The sequence below is a fragment of the Pteropus vampyrus genome, unplaced genomic scaffold (genome assembly GCF_000151845.1).
Source record: "Pteropus vampyrus isolate Shadow unplaced genomic scaffold, Pvam_2.0 Scaffold448, whole genome shotgun sequence".
Lineage (NCBI taxonomy): Eukaryota > Metazoa > Chordata > Mammalia > Chiroptera > Pteropodidae > Pteropus > Pteropus vampyrus.
In genome coordinates this window covers 35,700-54,454 of record NW_011889229.1, presented here as the reverse complement: position 1 = coordinate 54,454, position 18,755 = coordinate 35,700, and the positions used below count along the sequence as shown (strand labels likewise).

The 18,755-nt window shown below is 56.9% G+C and overlaps 2 protein-coding genes across 2 annotated transcripts; one reads left to right on the top strand and one right to left on the bottom strand.

The window, feature by feature from the left end:
* Nucleotides 1-1,132: 1,132 nt before the first annotated feature.
* On the top strand, nucleotides 1,133-4,772 carry HAS1 (hyaluronan synthase 1). Its single transcript, XM_011381658.2, has 3 exons — nucleotides 1,133-1,355; nucleotides 1,933-2,065; nucleotides 3,739-4,772. Exons 1-3 carry the CDS (start codon nucleotides 1,160-1,162, stop codon nucleotides 4,412-4,414), a joined length of 1,005 nt encoding a protein of 334 aa, XP_011379960.1. The 5' UTR covers nucleotides 1,133-1,159; the 3' UTR covers nucleotides 4,415-4,772.
* Nucleotides 4,773-6,500: 1,728 nt separating this feature from the next.
* SPACA6 (sperm acrosome associated 6) lies at nucleotides 6,501-18,163 on the bottom strand. The gene is given in 10 exon segments (XM_023524126.1): nucleotides 6,501-7,965; nucleotides 8,346-8,556; nucleotides 8,724-8,743; nucleotides 8,745-8,875; nucleotides 9,289-9,398; nucleotides 9,497-9,574; nucleotides 9,938-9,961; nucleotides 10,582-10,650; nucleotides 15,797-15,874; nucleotides 16,156-18,163. Coding segments are annotated over 10 exon segments (969 nt in total). The 5' UTR covers nucleotides 16,370-18,163; the 3' UTR covers nucleotides 6,501-7,931.
* Nucleotides 18,164-18,755: the final 592 nt, after the last annotated feature.

Genomic DNA, 18,755 nt, shown 5'->3' with positions numbered 1-18,755 from the left:
TCAATATAGACTCTCTCTCTCCCTTCTTCCCTTCCCTCTTTCAGTGTAGTCCTTCATTCATTCATTTATCCACCTATTCAATAAGAGATCATTCATTCTTTTATTTATTCATCCATTCAACGTAGAGATTCCTTTCTTTCTTCATCCGAATGTAGAGATTCTTTGCCTATCCATTCATGCATCCATCTATCCATCCAGTATGGAAACCATTCGTTCATTTAGTCATTTGCTTATTCATGAAATGTAGAGATTCGTTCATTCTGTTCCTTCTTTTTTTTTGTTCACTCAATGTCGAGGTTCTCTTGTTCATTTCTTCATCATATATCTATCTATCCAATATAAAGTTTCATTCGTTCATTTAGTCAGTCATTCGTCCATTCAGAGTACAGATTCTTTCACTGATGCATTGCATTAGTTTTCTATGGCGGCGTGATGAATTACCACACGTTCCGCAGCTTGAAACAAAATACGTTGTCTCATAGTTTCCGTGGGTCAGGAGTCTGGATAAAGCTTAACTGGATCCTCTGTTCGGGGTATCATCAGACAGCAATCCCGGTGTCTGCTAGTGCTTATCTAAGGTTCAGCGGCCTCTTCTAAGCTCACGCCTTTGTTGGCAGATTTTTTTTTTTTTTTTTTTTTTCGCAGTCATAGAACTCATGGTAGCTTGCCTGTTTAAGACTAGCAACAGAAAGTCTCTGGCTTCTAAACTCTCTTCCAAAGAGCTCACCGGATTAGGTCGGGCCCACCTGGGAATAATCTCCCTTTGATTAATTGACAGTCAAGAGATTAGGGACCTTAGTGACATTGCAAAACCTCTTCACCATGTCCGTTGAACATAATATAGTCACGGGGCTTATATCCTATCACTTTTGCCATATTCTGTTGGTTACAAGAGGGTTACAGACCTTGCCCGCGCACCACGGGGCGGCATGATACAACGGCACATGTCTTGGGAGGGTGGAGGTCATCTTGAAATGTGATCAGACATAGAAAATGACTAAAAAAAGTCAAGGTTATGTTCACATGGGCTGCGGCATCTCTGCTGCTCTACACCCCGAGGTGCCTTCCCCTCAAGCACCAAGCCGCGTTCAGGAATCTGACCTGGTCCTGGCCGCTTCTTATCCCACAGGTCTGTGATTCAGACACGAGGCTGGACCCCATGGCACTGCTGGAGCTGGTGCGGGTGCTGGATGAGGACCCCCGGGTAGGAGCTGTTGGGGGCGACGTGCGGATCCTGAACCCTCTGGACTCGTGGGTCAGCTTCCTGAGCAGCCTGCGGTACTGGGTGGCCTTTAATGTGGAGCGGGCTTGTCAGAGCTACTTTCACTGCGTGTCCTGTATCAGTGGCCCCCTAGGTGAGCAGGGGTAGGGTTTGGGTGGCAGAGGGAGGAGGGAGCCAGGATGGCTTGAGGATGTGATTGAGATCGCAGACAAAGATGGGGCTGGGGTAGACACGGGGGATGGGGGAAGATAGGAAGTTTGAGGCGGGGATGGTGTTTAGTGTTGAGAATGGGTTGGAGAAACAGTGTGGCTGGGGCTGGGGCAGAATTTGGAGAAGGGGCTGAGGTGGGTTTGGAGTCAAGGTCAGGGATGCGGCCACGTTTGGGGTCGCGGATGGGTTCTGGATGAGCACGAGTAGGAGATGGGGCTGAGAATGGATATGGGATTGGGGATGGGGTCGGTGCGGGTTTGCCATGAAAGTGGGCGTGGTTCAGGGACAGGACTGGGGCAGGTGTGGGATGGGTGTGGGATTGAGGAAGGATTCGAGAACAGGACCGGGGCTGGATTTGTCCTTAGCCATAGGGCTGAGAATGAGATGGAGATGGTTAAGGCTGCGGTTGGAACTGAGACGATCTGAGGCTGGAGACAGATGAGGGGATGTTGTTGGCGACAACAGAGGCTCACGCTCCTGTACCCCCCTTCCCCACCTAGGCCTATACAGGAACAACCTCCTGCAGCAGTTCCTCGAAGCCTGGTACAACCAGAAGTTCCTGGGCACCCACTGCACTTTTGGGGATGACCGGCACCTCACCAACCGCATGCTGAGCATGGGCTATGCCACCAAGTAAGCTGAGGGGACCCATGGATCGAGTGTGTGTGGAGGCCAAAGAGTATCCCGATGAGTGTGTGTGTGTGTGTGTTGGGACTTCTCCAAACCCAAAGTACCTTGCAGAACAATGGGCTCTTCCAAGTGAGACGTTCGAGGCAAGGTACCATAAGGCGTAGAGGTAGCATTTGCATCGAACCTTGTGACTCAGCTGACACTTCCCAGTGAGGCAAGGTGAGGGTGGGGAATTCCACCTAGAAGATGCAGAATGAGACGGGCGAGATGGCTCTGCCCCGGAAATCACACATGACTACAGTAGCAGAGACTACTCCGAGTGACGTGAGAAGGGAGAGAGATAAACAGAGTGAGATCTAGCCAGCGAGAGAGCAAGCAAGAAGAATCAAGTGACAGAGGACAGCACCTGAACCCTAGTTAGTGCTTCAGGAAGAAGAGACGTGATTCAGTGAGACTCAAGGGGGCATGGGCTAGCACAGGTGAAGTTCAGTGGCAAGTGATTCCTACAAAGTTAGACCCAGCGAAAGGGCCAGAGAGAACCTGGGGTAGACTAAACCCAAGCATTCATTCACTCACTCGACAGATAGTCATTAAGTGTCCACAATGTTTTAAGGTCTGGGGATGCCACAGTTAACGAAAGAGGCACAAATTCATGTTTCTGTGGACTGCGGAGATAGGTAATAAATAAGGAACACGGAGAACATATAGTATGGTCAATAGTGGTACATGCGGTGGACAGAAATAAAGCCAGGAAGGGGCATAGGAAGTTTAGGGGTAGGGAATGAAGTGCCAGATAGGGTGCCGGAGGGAAGACAGGAATGGAGGCTGAATACAGTGCTGCCGGAGCAAAAGCAAGGGAGAGTGTGTGTCAGGAGAGTCAATGGGGGTTCACTCATGAAAGACTTGCGGGCCAGGATAAGAACTCTGAACGAAGACCAGAGTGCCGTGGGCCGGGTCTGAGCAGAGGGGTGACATGTGGTTGTAACAGGATCCCTCTGGCAGCTGTTTTGAGTACAGACCGAGGGGGCAAAGGAGTTAGCAGGGAGGCCATTGCAGATGCCAGCGACACAGGGGATAGAGTCGTTTGACCCCCCTCCTAACAAACTGGCTGCTGGCGGCCACCTGGTAACAGTCCCCAAAAGGGATTCTAGCTGGAAACCAGTAGGGATCGATTAGTGATGTCTGCGGAGATTAGTGGGGATTAGTGATGCCCACAGGAAGGGAGGTTTACGGTTCCCTTGAGAAGCTCTAAGGCATGGGCTGCCCAAGGTAGGAACCACGCCTGGCTATTCCTCACCACCCGGCCTGCCAATAACAGTAAGCGCCAGAGTATTCGTCACAGCATAGTGATGGTATTAGTAATGGTGTCAGTGGCCATAATGATCTTGGTGATGACAACAGTAATATTAGTCACCGTCAAAATAGCAGTAGCGGCTGACATGTATTGAGCAAGGACTATATACACACTGGTCCTAAGCGCCGGACATTTAGTCCTCATTCGGTTTCTAGGATACCCCATTAGATAGGACCCGTCATTAACTCCATTTTGAATACGATAACACCGAGGCTCAGTAAGGTTCAGAAAACTTGCCCAGGGGCCATCGGCAGTGGCGATGTCTGCATTTCTGTCCCGGCCCCAGAGAGAGACGTGCTGATGTCTCCTCCCGCCTGTCCAGGTACACCTCCCGGTCGCGCTGCTACTCGGAGACCCCGGCGTCCTTCCTGCGCTGGCTCAGCCAGCAGACGCGCTGGTCCAAGTCGTACTTCCGCGAGTGGCTGTACAACGCGCTGTGGTGGCACCGGCACCACGCGTGGATGACCTACGAGGCGGTGGTGTCGGGCCTCTTCCCCTTCTTCGTGGCGGCCACGGTCCTGCGGCTCTTCTACGCCGGCCGCCCCTGGGCGCTGCTGTGGGTGCTGCTGTGCGTGCAGGGCGTGGCGCTGGCCAAGGCGGCCTTCGCGGCCTGGCTGCGGGGCAGCGCGCGCATGCTGCTGCTGTCGCTGTACGCGCCCCTCTACATGGGGGGCCTGCTGCCCGCCAAGTTCCTGGCGCTGGTCACCATGAATCAGAGTGGCTGGGGCACCTCGGGCCGCCGGAAGCTGGCGGCCAACTACATCCCGCTGCTGCCCCTGGCCCTCTGGGCTTTGCTGCTGCTCGGCGGCCTGGTGCGCAGCGTGGCGCAGGAGGCCCAGGCCGACTGGAGCGGCCCCTCGCGCGCTGCCGAGGCCCATCACCTGGCCGCCGGGGCGGGCGCCTACGTGGGCTACTGGGCGCTCATGCTGACGCTCTACTGGGTGGGCGTGCGGAGGCTCTGCCGGCGGCGGGCAGGGGGCTACCGCGTCCAGGTGTGAGTCCGGGCACACGGGCGGCCGGCCCAGAGGTCTTCCAGGAAGGCGACAGGAGCCCTACCGGACCCCAGGAGACACAGACTTGCTGGGCGACGATATGGACCACAGTTTCCCGCCTCTGTGGAGTGAAGAGGGGGAAGGGGTCGACCAAAGATTCTTCAGCCTGGACTGTTTGGGGGCTGGGACTTCTGGATCTCTGGGGAACGGGTATTTATTGATCAGGGTGTGGATTTTTAGGGGCAGAGGGAGAAGGGTCCCCAGATGCTGTTCTGGGTCTCCCGCTTTCCCCCCGCCCTTATTTAATTTCCATTTGTACTGTGTGATTAGGATATAATAGAGAATTTTATTTATTTTCTTCTGAGACTCTCTCCTCTTTTTTTATTGGGGGGGTGGAAGGGGCTGCGGGGTTGAGAACTGGGGACTCCTGATTCAGTCTTAAGTGCCAGCTGTTTGAAATTAGACAAGATACCCTCCCTTCCTCTGAGCCTTGGTCCCCGCCAGGTAAAAGAGGAATATTAATCACGTGGGTCAGGGCTGTTGGGAGGGTGTAATTTCTACTGTGGACTTTGTCAGCCCCTCAGATACTTATGGGGCACCCCCTCCACGTAGACACTGTTAGGCACTGTGGATGTGTTCCCGGTCCACCTCCTCATCTACTAGGAATGGTACCTCACACCTTCTCCCCTAAAACCCCCAGCCACAGCCTTACCTTGCTTTATATCTCACAAAAGTGACACGCAGGAAATTTTAAGAGTCTCCACCTCCACGATTCCCACTCATCGTCACCTGTGCGCACTCAGGCCACCGTCCCTCATTACTGAGGGTGCTCTACGACCAGCCCCTCCCACTTGGCTTTCAAAATGCCAACGGCCTCGCTCTCCCCGTTTTCTTTCTGGGTTCCTCTTAACGCTGCTGATCACTTAACATTGGAGAAACATCTTTTTATTAAAAAAAACTTTTTAAAATTATTTTTAATTTTTAAACTTGATTTTCAATTACAGTTGACATAAATATTGCTTTACATTAGTTTCAGGCGTACAGCATAGTGGTTAGACATTTATATAATTTACAGAGTGATCCCCCTCCTAATTAATCTAGTACCCGCCTGGCACCATACATGGTTATTACCATATTAAAGAGAGTGACACGCACCTCTGTGACTTCTGTTGTCACAAAGGAGGGATGATTTAGATTTAAGTTATCAAAGCTACATAAAAGGTTATACGATTCAGTCCCTCAGCCGCACTGGCCACATTTCGCATGCTTCATGGCCAAAGGTGGCCGGCGGCTGCCACGCTGGCCGGTGCAGAGCTAGAACATTTCCATCGTGGCAGAGGGTTCCACTGGACATCACTGCTGTCCTAACCACTGATCCTGGACCCCTCTCTTTTCTTCCTCTCATACCCGACATTCCGGTCCATCAGCAAATCCCACACTGGTTTTTCCTTCAGGACAGACCTGGAACCACGGCTCCTCACTCTGTCACCACTTTGTCCCCAAGCCACACCTCTTTCCCGGATTACAGCTGCTCTCTCATTCCCGGATCACTGCTCCCACCTTTGCCCCCGAGAGTCTGTTATCCATACAGTAACTGCATAAATCAAATCAAACCAAATCATGACTGTGGCCCCCCAAAATGCCATGATCTCATAGAGAGGAAAATGCAGACCTTACAGCAGCCAAAGTCCTACGTGACGCGGTCCCCGGCTTCTCTCTGACCTCACTGCACACTCATTTCTTAAAGCTCTGCTCCCGCCGCCCTGGCTCCTGGCAGCCCCCCCAAACCAGACACACTCCTGAGTCAGGGCTCTGGTCCTGCTGTTTCTTTTGCTGGACCACTCGACGCGAATAATCCGCAAGGCTCCCGTCCTCACCCCCTCTCTTCATTCAAATGTGAGGTCTTCTCCGAAGCTCCCATTGCTCCTTCTCTCCCCCCCAACACTCTGTGTCTCAGTTTCCCTGCTTTGTTTCCTGTCACATATTATCATATAACTGGATGCACATTTTGTTTTGCTTAATTTTCTTGTTTATCGTCTGACCGTCCACTAGAACCGAAACTCTCTAAGAGTGCAGACCTTTATCTATTCTGATTTCTGCATTGCTGTCTCTACAGTGGCTTGAAGATGCCACTGGCACATAGTAAGCACTCAATGAATTTCCGCTGAATGAATATTCGCTGAATGAATGAATGCATACGTCGGTGAATGAGAACGAGTACCTGTCCAGAAGGAGCTTATCTTTCAGGAGGCAGCGACACAAAAAGCAAATAAATAGAGAAGTTTATGTTAGGTCCCCGTGTTATCCATGAGCTAAAATAGGGCAATGTCAGTCGCGGGCGGAAGTAGTCAGAGGAGGTGACATCTGGGATCTGTGCAGGGCGAGGGAGGTGGCTTTGTGAGTATAGTCGTTTCAAGTATATGTTCAGAGTACAGTCATTTCAAGTATATGAAGAACAGCATGTGAAAAGGTCAGAGAGGGGACTGAGCTCTGCACGTTCCAGGACAAAAACAGGCCGGTGGGACTAGACAGAAAAGAGGTCGGGGCGGGGAAACGAGGGGAGGAGAGTCAAGCAAATAAATACTGTGAGGGCTGCATGGAGTTGTGGGGATTAAATGGATCGATATGTGTAAAGGCGGCTCAGGGGAACTCATAACTGAGGTAACTGGACAAAAAAGGGAGAAAACATTATTTTAGGCGAGTTCCCAGGCCCTGGAGAGGGTGAGAAGAATCGCGATGAATGGAATATAAGGAATGAGTAAATGCCAGACGAACTGCAGGGCAGAAAGATCAAGGGACAGGACTGGGCAGGAGGAGACGAGGCTGGTCAGGCCAGCAAAGGCCAGAACCTGGGGGGCCTTGGGACCTCGACAAAGAATTGGATTTTGTCCCAGTGGCAATGGGGAGCCAAAGACCAGTTTTGAGCAGAGGAGTGGCCAGATCTGACATACTTTAAAATGTGACTCTGGCTGCCACGTGGATGGACTGCAGCGGGGTAAGGGAGGCCAGTGGGGTTGCTGCAGCAGTGGTCCAGGAGAGAGATGGCGGTGACTGGAACCACAGAGACAGGGTGACCTAACGAGACATTTAGGAGTTGAAAAGGCTGACACTTGGGAATAGATTGGATGCGGAGGAGTAAACACGACCTTTAGGTTTCTGGTTGAGCATCTGGGTGGATGGTGGTGTCCTATACGACAGCAGGAAAGCCCTGGGGACGCGCCAGCTTTCTGGGGGACGTCAAGGACTCTATCCGAGGGTGTCTTCTGCAGTTGGAAATGTCAAGGAGGCTGCCAGAACTCTGTGGAGGGGTCTGGGCTTGTAGCTCTGCACAGGGTGTTGTACTGTTATGACTAGCATGTTACAGTTGTCACGAGGGCATAATCGCCCTGGCATATTTGGGGTGTGCTGTCCCCCTGACACCAGTTAGTAGAAACCACGTTCAAAGATGAAAGAATTTGTAGAGCTGAAATATATTCTTTATTTTAGGGATGGAAATTGAATAAGGGAGAGAAAGATACCTTTGTTAGCCGCCACTTAAGTACCATCGAAAGAACACCCTGGGGAAACAAGGAGGCAACTGTGCGTGTGTGCGTGTGCGTGTGCGAGAGAGAGACAGACAGAGACAGAGATGGAGGGCGGGGGAGTGAACGAGAGAGAGATTGGGGAGTAGATATCTGAGTCCTAAAAATCTGACTCCTAAAGGTGGATAGAGCCTGGACCCCTGGGTGGATAGAGCCTGGACCCCTGGGTCCGAGGGCGGCGGGGCTGGGGGCCCAGACTCCCGAGTCTGAGGGGGGAGGGGCTTGGGGCCAGGACTCCCAGGTCTGAGGGAGGAGGATGCTGGGGCCTGGTCCCCTGAGTCTAAGGAAGGTGGCCGGGCACCCGGGTGTGAGGTAGGAGAGCCAGATGCTGGGTCGCCGGGGTCCGAAGTACTCACCATGCCAACAGAGTCACACCGGCTGAGGCTAAGGCCGCGATGGCTGCGAGCAGGCACTGGTTACTCGGCGTCAGAGCCTCAGGCCTGGCCAGCAGCTCGCCCAGGCTCGGCCTCCAGGACTCGATCACCTCCGCCTCCCGCGGGGCCCAGCGCAGCACTTCCCGAAAGGAGGCCTGCAGCTTGGTCTCCCCGCGCGGGGGCGGACCGGTCACTGCGGGGGCGCGCACGTCAGCCGGACGCGAGCCCCGCCCCTCGCGCGGACCCGCCCCTCGCGCGGCCCCGCCCCTCGCGCGGACCCCGCCCCCTCACGCGACCCTGCCCCTTCGCGCGGCCCGGCCCCTCGCGCGAGCCCCGCCCCTCGCGCGGCCCCGACCGCACCGTTAAGAAAGAAGTAGAGCCAGGGCGCGCTGGTCGTGCGTGATCACGCAGGAGAAGGTTCCGCGGTGAGTGGGCTGCACGGGCCGGATCCGCGCCAGGTACCCCTGGGCCCGCGGCATCTCTCGGAAGTAGGTCAGGTCCTGAGTCCGGAGCTGCGGGACGCTCGGGCTGAAGGGGCGGGAGGAGCGGGGCCGCCCCGAGCCCGGGGCAGACTCTCTTCTCCCGGACACGCCACCGGCAACGTACAAGCCCCGCCCTGAGCTCGACCGCGCCTTCTTGGGCCCCACCCCTCGCTCCTTATTCGCCGATCCTTCACGCACAGCCCCGCCTCCTAAGCATTGGCTCCGCCCCTCGGGCCTAATAGTTGCTCTCCCTCCCGAAACCCTTATGCCCCTGTCCTGCACTGAACCTTGACCCCCCTCCTCCAAATGCGGGGACCCTTCCCGTGCACGAAGGCTGAATCTAGACCGTTTCCCCAAATCCCACCGCTGCGTCCCGACGCCCCATTCTCCGTGAAGCATAACCCGCCTCCTAAACCCAACGTGCTGGCCACGCCCTGACTCACACCTCCTCCCGCGAACCTCCAGGAATAGGTGATCTCCTCCTTAGGCAGCTGGAAGTTCACCGTGCAAGAGAACATGGCCTGATCACCCCGAGTCACCGTCACGTCCTGAACTGGAGCCGGGGCCGCGTCACCGTCTTGGCCCCGCCCCGCACAGCTCCCGTTTCTCCAGTTCCTCGGGTTCCTTGCCCTTCCAGGCTCCGCCCCTCACCTGGGCAGTCCAGCGGGAGGTCGCAAACTGTGGAGTAGCACCCTCGGCAGCGGAAACGCCGAGAGACCTCCTGGAGGCCTGTGGGCGGGAACGCCGGGTCTCGGCTCCACTTGCCTTCCCAACCCCGGGTTCCTTGGGCAATTTGAGGTCTAGTAAGCCTACCTAAGTTCACCGGCCAGAGCCTGGGCCCCGCCTTCCCTGCGCTCATTGGCTGACACGCACCTCTCCGGCCTCTAGGACTCCTATTGGTTTGCATAGACTTTCGGACCCGCCCTTTATGAGGTGTGTGAGCAATACCTGGTTGACTTATTTTTCTCCAGGGCTCTAATTGGCCTCCTTCGGATCTGAGACCCACCCCTGCCCTTCCACGCGAAGCCCCAGGTTTCGGCCCCGACCGCCTCCCTCTCCCCTGCAATTCTGAGCTCCGAAGGGAGTGCTTACCGCAGGGAGGGATGCAGGCCTGGACTGCAGAGAGAAAGGAAGCGTTACTGCCCGGGAAGTCGCGGGAGGTGCCCACCCTGAAGCTCCCCTAGAGGATGCGTTACTGGGCCGGATGCATTCCTCGGAGGCGGAGCCAGGCCTGCCGAGGGAGAGGAGCCAGGCCTGCTGTGTTCCACCTGGGGACCCGGCCAAGCCTGCAGCATTCCACCAAGCGGTCAGGCACGGGCTTGCTGCCGGCCATCTAAGGGAGGCAGGCCTGTGGCATGCACCAAGGAGGCGGGGCGGGGCTAGATGCTGGGCGCTCCTCAGGGACCAGTTAGAGAAGAGGCGAGGCCAGACTAGAAGGAGCCTGCTTTCACGGAGTGCGCAGGGCCAGACCCCGAGATCCAGGAAGAGGCCCGGGCTAATCTGAGACAGGACCGCCCCAAGAAGGGGTCCTAGCTGGGGAAGAAACCTTCCTCCGAAGGGGCGGGGCCGGAACCCAAGCGGTCCACGCAGAAGGGCCCGTGTCCCGCGTGTGCCCCTCTCCCCAAGCGGCTCACAGATCCGCCACTGGATGGACTGAAGGGAGCGGCCTGCGGTCTCGGGAGTGGGGTTTTCTAATCGTGTCTGTGCCTGGGAGAAGGAGATGGGGTCTATTTTACCTTCTTTAAGCTGCATAATGACTTTCCGCATTTTCTCCGCCGCGTCGGGGAAGGCAACCTCAAAGGACCCTGGAGGGCGGAGGGAGGCCTTGTCGTAAAAACCCTTCATCTTTGGCCGGGCGGGATCGACTGGGCTTGTTGCCATGGTCGCTGTGCCCCTTCCCAGCCCCTGTCCAGCCCTCCCTCTCGGACACACACGGTCCCTTCTTCTTATCTTCTCCTACTCTACCAGGAAGGCTGACAAGTCCCCAAGTCCTCTTCCTTCTGCTGCCTGACCATCTCCCTATATTGTCTGCGTTTATCTTGTTGAGGGTGAAGGGGAGGATGAAGACCGGATTCCTCAGCAAGGTCTCCTAGGCCTTACACGGTCCAGCCTAGCCTCCTCCCCCTCTCTGTTCCATTCTTATTGCCCACCTTTTACTTCCCCCTAATAGGAAAAGCGCATTCTCTAGCACCTCAGGGCCTTTGCACAGGCTGGCTTCCCTGTCTCTCCCCCTACTCCTGCTCATCCTCCATGTCATACCTTGCACAGGCAGTGATGAATCTCATCAGAGAGTCACAAAGGGGTTCGAGGGTTAATGTCATACCTCGTCATCCACTTGGAGATCTTCCTTGACCACAAGTCTGAGTCCCCGATTTTTGTCTCTTATAGTTCCCCCATTCGCTACATTCATAGCTCTCACCAGTTTGCAATTACATATTTTTATATGTAGGGTGATAAGTCTGTCTCTTAAGTAAACGCATCCTTCTTTAGTGCTGTGTCCCCAGAACCCAGACCTAGCAAGTGCTCAGTAAGTATGCGTAGAATTCCAGTATCCAGCTGGGAATGGAGACCTCAACTGGTGGCCTGTGGCCCAAACTCATCCCTTGGATGTGTCATATTTATAGTCTGGAAAGTGTTAAAAAAAAAAAAAAATGAACCAGTTGCCATCACAAAATTTGGAAGAGTCCCATAAAATGTTTGGCATCCGTTTTAAAAAAATTCGGAGGAGCCGAAACACGGACATGGAATTTCATGAGGCCGCAATGAGCTGGATGGAGCTTAGGAGCAGCCTTCAGACAGGGGACACACCCGTCACCTCTTCATAGTCCCCACCTCGATTCATTTCTACTCTTTCACTCTTTCCTGTCCTGTGTCCTTACGGGTGTTGGAATCTTAACCACTTTAATAACCTCTAAACTGTCAGGTTTTCTGACTTTTTCCAAAACGGATGGCTGGATTGAGTGATGAAGGTCGTTCTGGAAATCAGAAATGTGGCAGGCTGTTCTAGGCTGAACCGTGTTCCTTCCAAATGCCTATGCTGAAGTCCTAACCCCTAGCACCTGAGAATGCGACTGTCGTTGGACACAGTCTTAAAGAGCTAATGAAGTTACCGTGAGGTCATTGAGGTAGGCCTTAAGCCGGTATGACTCGTGTCCTCATTAGAGGAGGAAATCTGGACGCGCACACAGAGAGGAGAGCACGTGAACACACAGAGAGAGAGGCTGGTCATCTCCAACCAAGGAGAGCGGCCTCGGAAGAGACCAGCCCTGCCCACGCTGACGCCTCATCTCGGTCTCCCAGCCTCCGGAATTAGGGAAATATAATTCAGGGTGCCTCTTGTTTTAGCCACCCAGTCTGTGGCAGTTACAGCAGCCCCAGTGAACTAATACACACAGATTGCCAGTCACTTCCAAATAGCTGTTTACTAACAGAACACTACATTTCCCAGCCTTCCTTGCAACTAGCTCGGATCATGTGGCCTAGTTGTGGTCATGGGACCAAGTGTTGTTGGCTATTGAGATACAGGTAGAGGTATCATGTAGAGGGGGTCACAGGAAGTAGCCTGAAAGAGAAGCGGTGTCATCTTGTCCATTCCTTCCCCCTCCTCCATCCTGCTGGGATCTGCTGGAGCTCGAGCAGGCCCGTAGGACGAGGATGGCAGAGCAGAAAGCTGGAAGGAGCTTGGGTCTCCAAGAAAATGGAGGCGCCATACTAGCCTTAAGTGCCTATCTCAGGCCTTAGTTTTTATGGGAGAAATAAACTTCTGGCTCACTCGCGCCATCGAGGGTTCTCTTGCGATTCAGAATCATACGAAAAGGGAGGGAACGGAGGGTACTGGCCAGAGGGGCTCCAACGACTACCAGGTCGGAGCTGGAGAGAGGGCGCTGCAGCCGGGAAGTGGGTTCCAAATGAGGAGTCAAGGACTCATCGGTCTCTTCTTGGCCACAGAGCAGGCATGCGGTCTGGAGATGGCCAGATGATCAGGAGGATGTGGTCAGAATGGGGTGCTCAAATAAGAGGCCAGGACGTTGGAAGAGTCATACAAGAAATATCTAGGGGCCAGACCAAGTGATTCATGGGGCGGGTGAACATGGGATATACCAAGTGAGCTGTGGGGAACAGGGTGAGAGGAAAGGGAGAATGGAGTGAAATGTCCAGTGAGGCCAAGGGGCGGGGGTTACATCAAGTGAATCCCAAGGGGGCGAAGGTCGTTGTTGGGACGTCTCCCCTAAAACGCTGCCTGTCCTTAGGTGTGTCGACTGCTTCCGACGTTCTGGGTTTCAGTCCTGGCTCTTCCATGTCGCTCACCTGAGATATTCCCCACGAGTCCTTCGCCCTATGTGACTTTGGTCAAGCGACTTAACCTTCCTGATCCTCAGTTCTCTTGTCCATAAAACGGGGACAGTATCGGTGTCTACCTCACAGGGTGCGGGGGGACTTAATGCCATAAAACAGAAAAGCATCCCCACCTCCATCCCAAACTCTGTGCCAGGTACCACTTAGTGACTGCACGAGATAATGCCTGTGAGCGCTTAGCATGGTGCTGGAAGAATCAACCACGAAACTAGTATTACCATTCCCAAGTGCGAGACGGGGAAACTGAGGCATGGAGGTTAGGAAAGTGGCTCGACATCAAATAGCTAGATGCGAACCCAGACGGTTGGCTCGAGCCCCCCATGTAACCACTGATCTCTTCCCTACACGCCTCACTCCATGGTTTATGTACACAGACGGTATCACCTGCCACCATCGAGAGCCGCTCTAAGTCAATACGTCCCTTTCTTGGGTCCTCCGTCTAAGGGAGACGCGGAAGTCAACCTTGTGAGACCTTACTCCCCAGACGTCTGGTCCAGAGATGTCCAGGGTCTGTCCTCCCTGTCCAGCATCCCATCTAGAAAACGCAGCTATCAAACGCCACCTCACAGGGCCTGTATGAGGGTATCCGTATCCTTTTGGAGGATAATCAACATCAATAACGATCCATCTGGCCGACAGGTGTACAGGGCAGCTTTGGCGCATACTCAGATCCTTGATCTTCCATCTCCGTCCTCCTCATGGCCCCCCAGTCCCCCTCAGCTCAGCCCTCACCGTGGACCACCGTGACCGGTCCGGCCACCACCTGCTTCTGCCCTTGTTCCGTGTGGCCTTAGTCACATCTTCCTTCTCTGCCTCCTCAAAATCCTCCAATAGCTCCCCATCTCAAGAACAAAGGCCAAAGTTGGTCCAGGGCCTACGCAGGGATTCTCAGTGTGTGTTCTGGGAGCAGCGGCAGCACCTGGAACTTGATAGGAACGGTTCTACGGATGCAGGCCATTCGCTCCCTTGCTTCCTCCCTCCATGACTCCACTCTGCTGGCCCCAGGGCCTTGGCACTGGCTCTTCCTGCTGCCCGGAATGCTTTCCCCCCAGATTATCTGCGTGGCTCTCACTGTCACCTCGTCGGGTCTTTGCTCAATTGGACCTTGTCTTTTGCACCTCCCCTGACCGACCTGTTTAAAATGACCACCCTGTGGGCCCGTTCTTCCTTCCCCTCGTTATCTTCCGTAGCACGGATCGTGAACTGACATACTATTTCATTAGCTGTGTTTATAAGCAACCTGAGGGCAGGAAGTCTGCACGTTTGGTCACAGCTGTGTCCCTGGTGACGTTCCTGGCACATTCAATAAACATCTGTGGAATGTATTTATTGCACCAGCTTCTCCCGGCCTCCAGACCGTCCTCCACACGGCCCCAAGGGATCTCTCTACACCCAGCGCCGTCCCTGTCCTTGCCCTGCTCACGGCCCCGCTCCTTCGGGACGGAGCCTTAAGTCTCCCTTACCTTTCGGGAGAACCCTGGACCCGAGTGCCCAGCTGCGTCCTGGATCTGTCCAGAGCCGCTCAGTCACGCCGCCTCCGTGCCCGGCTCACCATCTACCTGCCCCTACTGCTTCTTCTCCCTGGCCCCCCATCTCAGGGGTGCCCTACCATCCACCGAGGCGCAGAGCCAGACCCTGGCACCGTCCCCTGACCCTCCTCTTCCTCTCTTCCTGGCTGGCCCATTGGAGCCAAGGCGCATTCCTCTCGCCCTTGGCTCAGCCCTGGATCCTCGCCTCTACCTTCACGGCCCCTGTGCCAACTCGGGCCTCCAGCCTCCGTTTTCACTCTGCTCCAGGCGGGGCCACGCACAGCCCCCGAGGAGTCTCGCTCCCCTCTTTTCAAAACATTCTGGGAGGAGACATTCTACATGGGGAGAAAGGGCGTCTCCTGGGGTCTTGTGCTCCCCCCACCCCCGCCGGCCAGCTCTGAGGTCTTCAGGTCTCCCTGTGGGTGGGGGATGCACAGCTGGAGTCTTCTCCACGCTGGACCCGAGACCCCCTGGATCGATGAGAACTCCCCACCTTTGGGGATCTTTGTCAAAATGCTGGGTGGGCAAGAGCAGGAAACAGAAGTGGTGGCAGATGTAGAAACAGGCCCTGAGCCCCTGCACCCCCAAAGTGGCCGGTTTATGCTGCACGACAGAGCCTGGGCACCCTCGCTCCGGTCCCCGACACTTCGAGTCTCTGGCATAAAGAATGTATGTTTTGGGCCAGAGGAATATCTCCTCCCTGAAGTCTGTCTCGTCAGGGGCCCGTCTCTCTCCCTGAGCTCCGAGGCCATCTGGGAGGCCAGGAGACCGTCCCACCTTCCAGGTAGGTAAGCTGAGGCCCAGGAGGAAGCAGCAACACGTCCAGAACCTCACAGCCAGGAATAAGGGGAGCCGCACGGCGAGGTCAGGACACATGTCAACCTGACCCCGACCGGGCTTCAGACTCCCTGTCCCTCCCGCCAGCACCTCCCTGACAAGGAGCTGGCTGCCCACGACCACCGCCTCCCAGGTCACTGTCGCACCCCCAGGCCCTCCGTGTACACGCACCATCTCTCGCGGGCTCCGAGCCCACGTCTCCCACTACCGCCGTCACCACCCCACTCACCTTGGGCGGTGGCCAGTTCCTGGAGGGACTGGGTCATCTGGGTGAAGGAATCGTGCAGGTGGCTTCTCTCGTCATAGTCTGGGGGCGGGGCGGGGGCTTGGGGGAAGCAGCTCGCCCCAATGCCGTGGCCCCTGTGTGGACATTCTCTGTCTCTCTAAGACACCGTCTGTAGCTCCGAGTCATCGTGTCCCCCGTCTCCATCCTCCTGTCTCTGCGCTCCCCCGCCCCTGCCCCCACCATCTCCTCTGGGTCTCTGCTCCCCCATCCGCGTCTCCCTCAGCCTGGGTGTCTCCAGGCCTCTCTGGTCCCTCCCTCTGCGTACCCCGCCCAGCACCCCGACGGTGGTACGATCTCCTCACTGATTTCTGCGTCCAGGAGACCCCTGAAGGCGGCCGTGAAGGCGGCCTCGCACTTCTCCAGCTCCGGGCCCTCCATGCCAGCGAAGGTCTGGCAGATGCGGAGGCGCTCGGTGTAGGATGTGAAGCAGAGGAGACAGGCCCAGGCCGGGGTCCCGGACACGGTGAGCACCACGAGGGCGCACAGCACGGCGCTCACTGCAGCCGGCAAGGCCATCGCAGAGGATCTCGGGCTGGCGAGAAGCTGGCGACCTTTGTGAGGTCACCGTGGGATGGGGGAGGGGCTTTTGCTATGAGGTCAGAGGTCAGATTTCAGTTGCCAGTCAAACGCCAGGCTTGGGAGTTCTAGACGGGAAGGATGTGAGGCGTCGGGGGGTCGGGCCAGCAATCTCCAGGCTGGTGGTCGGGCCGGACGCCAGGCTCCCAAGAACCTCACCTGTGACCCTGGACGTCCTCACAGGTTAAAGGGTCTCAGGGACCCAGAGGCCGGCAGTGTGGTGCGCGGGGTCCCGACAGGCCCTGGGGCGGGGTGACGGGGTGGGTCAGAGATGGAGACGCCCAGAGACACCAGAAGGCGCCACAGAGAGAGGTGGAGAAGGGGTCTGAGAGGCCACCGTGAAGGGACACACGGAAAACTCCAGACACAGCGCAGATGGAGAGACAAGAAAGAAAGCAAGAGGTTTCCTGACTGGAGAGAAACCGTCTGAGGGAAGGGGCGGAGGGGATGCCAGCAAGGGCAGGGGACACGGCCCAGCTCCTCTTCCCCTGGGTCGGGGGCGCGGGCGGGGGCTGGGGTCCCCGCCCGGTGGGCGTCCCGCGCAGGGCGCAGCCTGGGGAAAGCTAGGAGGCCGTATAGTGATCTCCGTGGGTGTCCTCCTCAACTATACAACCTCCTACCTCAGCCCGGGGGGCGCGGCAGGCGGACAGACAGACGGATGGACAGACACTCAGGGGCCGGGAGGGCCGGGGAGGCCCCCGCTGCGATGGTGAGCCCCCGACACGGACCCACAGACACGAGCTTGTGTGCGGCGAAGGCCCCGCAAGGTCGGTTCTACGGGTGGGTGCCAGGACCCAGGAATCCGGGCCCCCGGCCCTCCTCCCCAAGGAGCCCAGGAGTCAGTCCCTTGGCCCCATCCTCACGAGGGGACCCAGGAGTCCAGGCCCCCGGCCCCCTGCTCCCTGCTCCCTCAGCCCCGGGGAGTCCAGGCAGGCCTGTCTCCCAGGGGAAGGCACAGCCTGGCTTGCCGTACGCCGGGTCAGAGCGAACCTCACCTGTTTTGGAGTTTGGCCTTTTGGGCAAGACAAGACGGCTCCCTGCCACCTGTCAGACTCAGGAATCCAGGGTCAGGCTGAGGCGGGCTAGGGGACAGGAAACCTTCACAGCCTCTTTGGGCCTCTTCCCCCCTCTCGTCCTTCCTTCGGCCTCTCGTCATTTATAACGATGACAGCTCTGACGCCTGAGCTCCAGCACTGCCCCAGGCCCCTGCCGTCTCCCAGGCCAGCGATCCAGGTGCCATCAGCATCCCCTTTGTGCAGGTGGGAAGGCCGAGTCCCGGAGAGGGGTGGGGACGTGGCCAAGGCAGCCAGCCAGTCATGGGGGGCCCCAGCACCCACCCTCCCACCCCTAAGAGTGCTGCGGCTGGGGGCTGTCCCTCGGGCCAGGCCTCTGTCTCGCTCAGTGTCCGTCCAGGCCGGCCCGGCGCGGCCCGCTGCCTCGCACGCCCTCAGTCTCCCTCCGCGTCCGCGCCCTCCGCTCCCATCTCCTCCCGCATCTGTTTCTCCCTCCGCTCGGCCGCCTTCTCCGTGTGTCGCTCAGACTCCCGTTTTCCCTCGCTCCCTCTTCTCATTCTTTTTACCTCCTTTCTTCCTCCCTTTCTCCTCCTCCCTCCGTCTTTGTCCGTCTCATTCCCTCCCTCAGTTTCTCCGTCTCGCTGTCCTCTCCCCGTCTTTTGGGTCCCCCTCCCGCCCTCCCCCTTCGCTCCCTCTGCCTCTCTCCTTTCCTCTGCCTCTTTCTCCTTCCCTCCCTCCTAGGTCTCTCTCCTCCCTTCCCTTCCCTTCCCCCTTCTCTTCTCTCTCGCTGTCTCCCTCCCTTCTCTCTCTCTCTCTCCCTCCCTTCTCTCTCTCTTTCTCCTTCCTTCTCTCCCTCCCCCTCGCAGCTCCGAGCCAGGTCTGGAGCTGGGGGTGGGGTGGGGGTGGTTGGAGAAGGGGCCCAGGGCTGGGGTAGCGACCTGCTGAGGAGGGGGAGGAGAGGCGGGAAGGGGGCGGAGGAGGAAAAGGGGAGGCGGGGGGCCAGAGACGGGTGTGCGGTCCCCGCTCTCATCCCCCTTCCCTCCTTCCCAACCTCCCAGACCCTCAGGCGGGGGCGTGAGTCAGGCCAAGGTGGGGAGGAAGGGGAAGGGAGGAGGCTGCCCCCGCCCCCCCCCAAACAACCTGGCCCGGAGCCCAGGCCTGGGTTCCCAGCATGCCCCGGGGCTGCCTGGGGCCTGAGGAGGGGGGTGAGGAGAGGGGACGCCGAGAATCTTAAAGATTTGCAGAGTCTGAGCATCTCCCCGCTCCCCCGACGAGATTCGCCTTGGGGAAACTGAGGCCCAGAGAGAAGACTC

Excerpts from the sequence above, each read along its gene's own strand:
- HAS1 (XM_011381658.2), top strand. The coding sequence starts at position 1,160 with ATGGCACTGCTGGAGCTGGTGCGGGTGCTGGATGAGGACCCCCGGGTA. Across the intron at positions 1,356-1,932 it reads CTGTATCAGTGGCCCCCTAG|GCCTATACAGGAACAACCTC; the intron begins GTGAGCAGGGGT and ends TTCCCCACCTAG. Across the intron at positions 2,066-3,738 it reads AGCATGGGCTATGCCACCAA|GTACACCTCCCGGTCGCGCT; the intron begins GTAAGCTGAGGG and ends CCGCCTGTCCAG.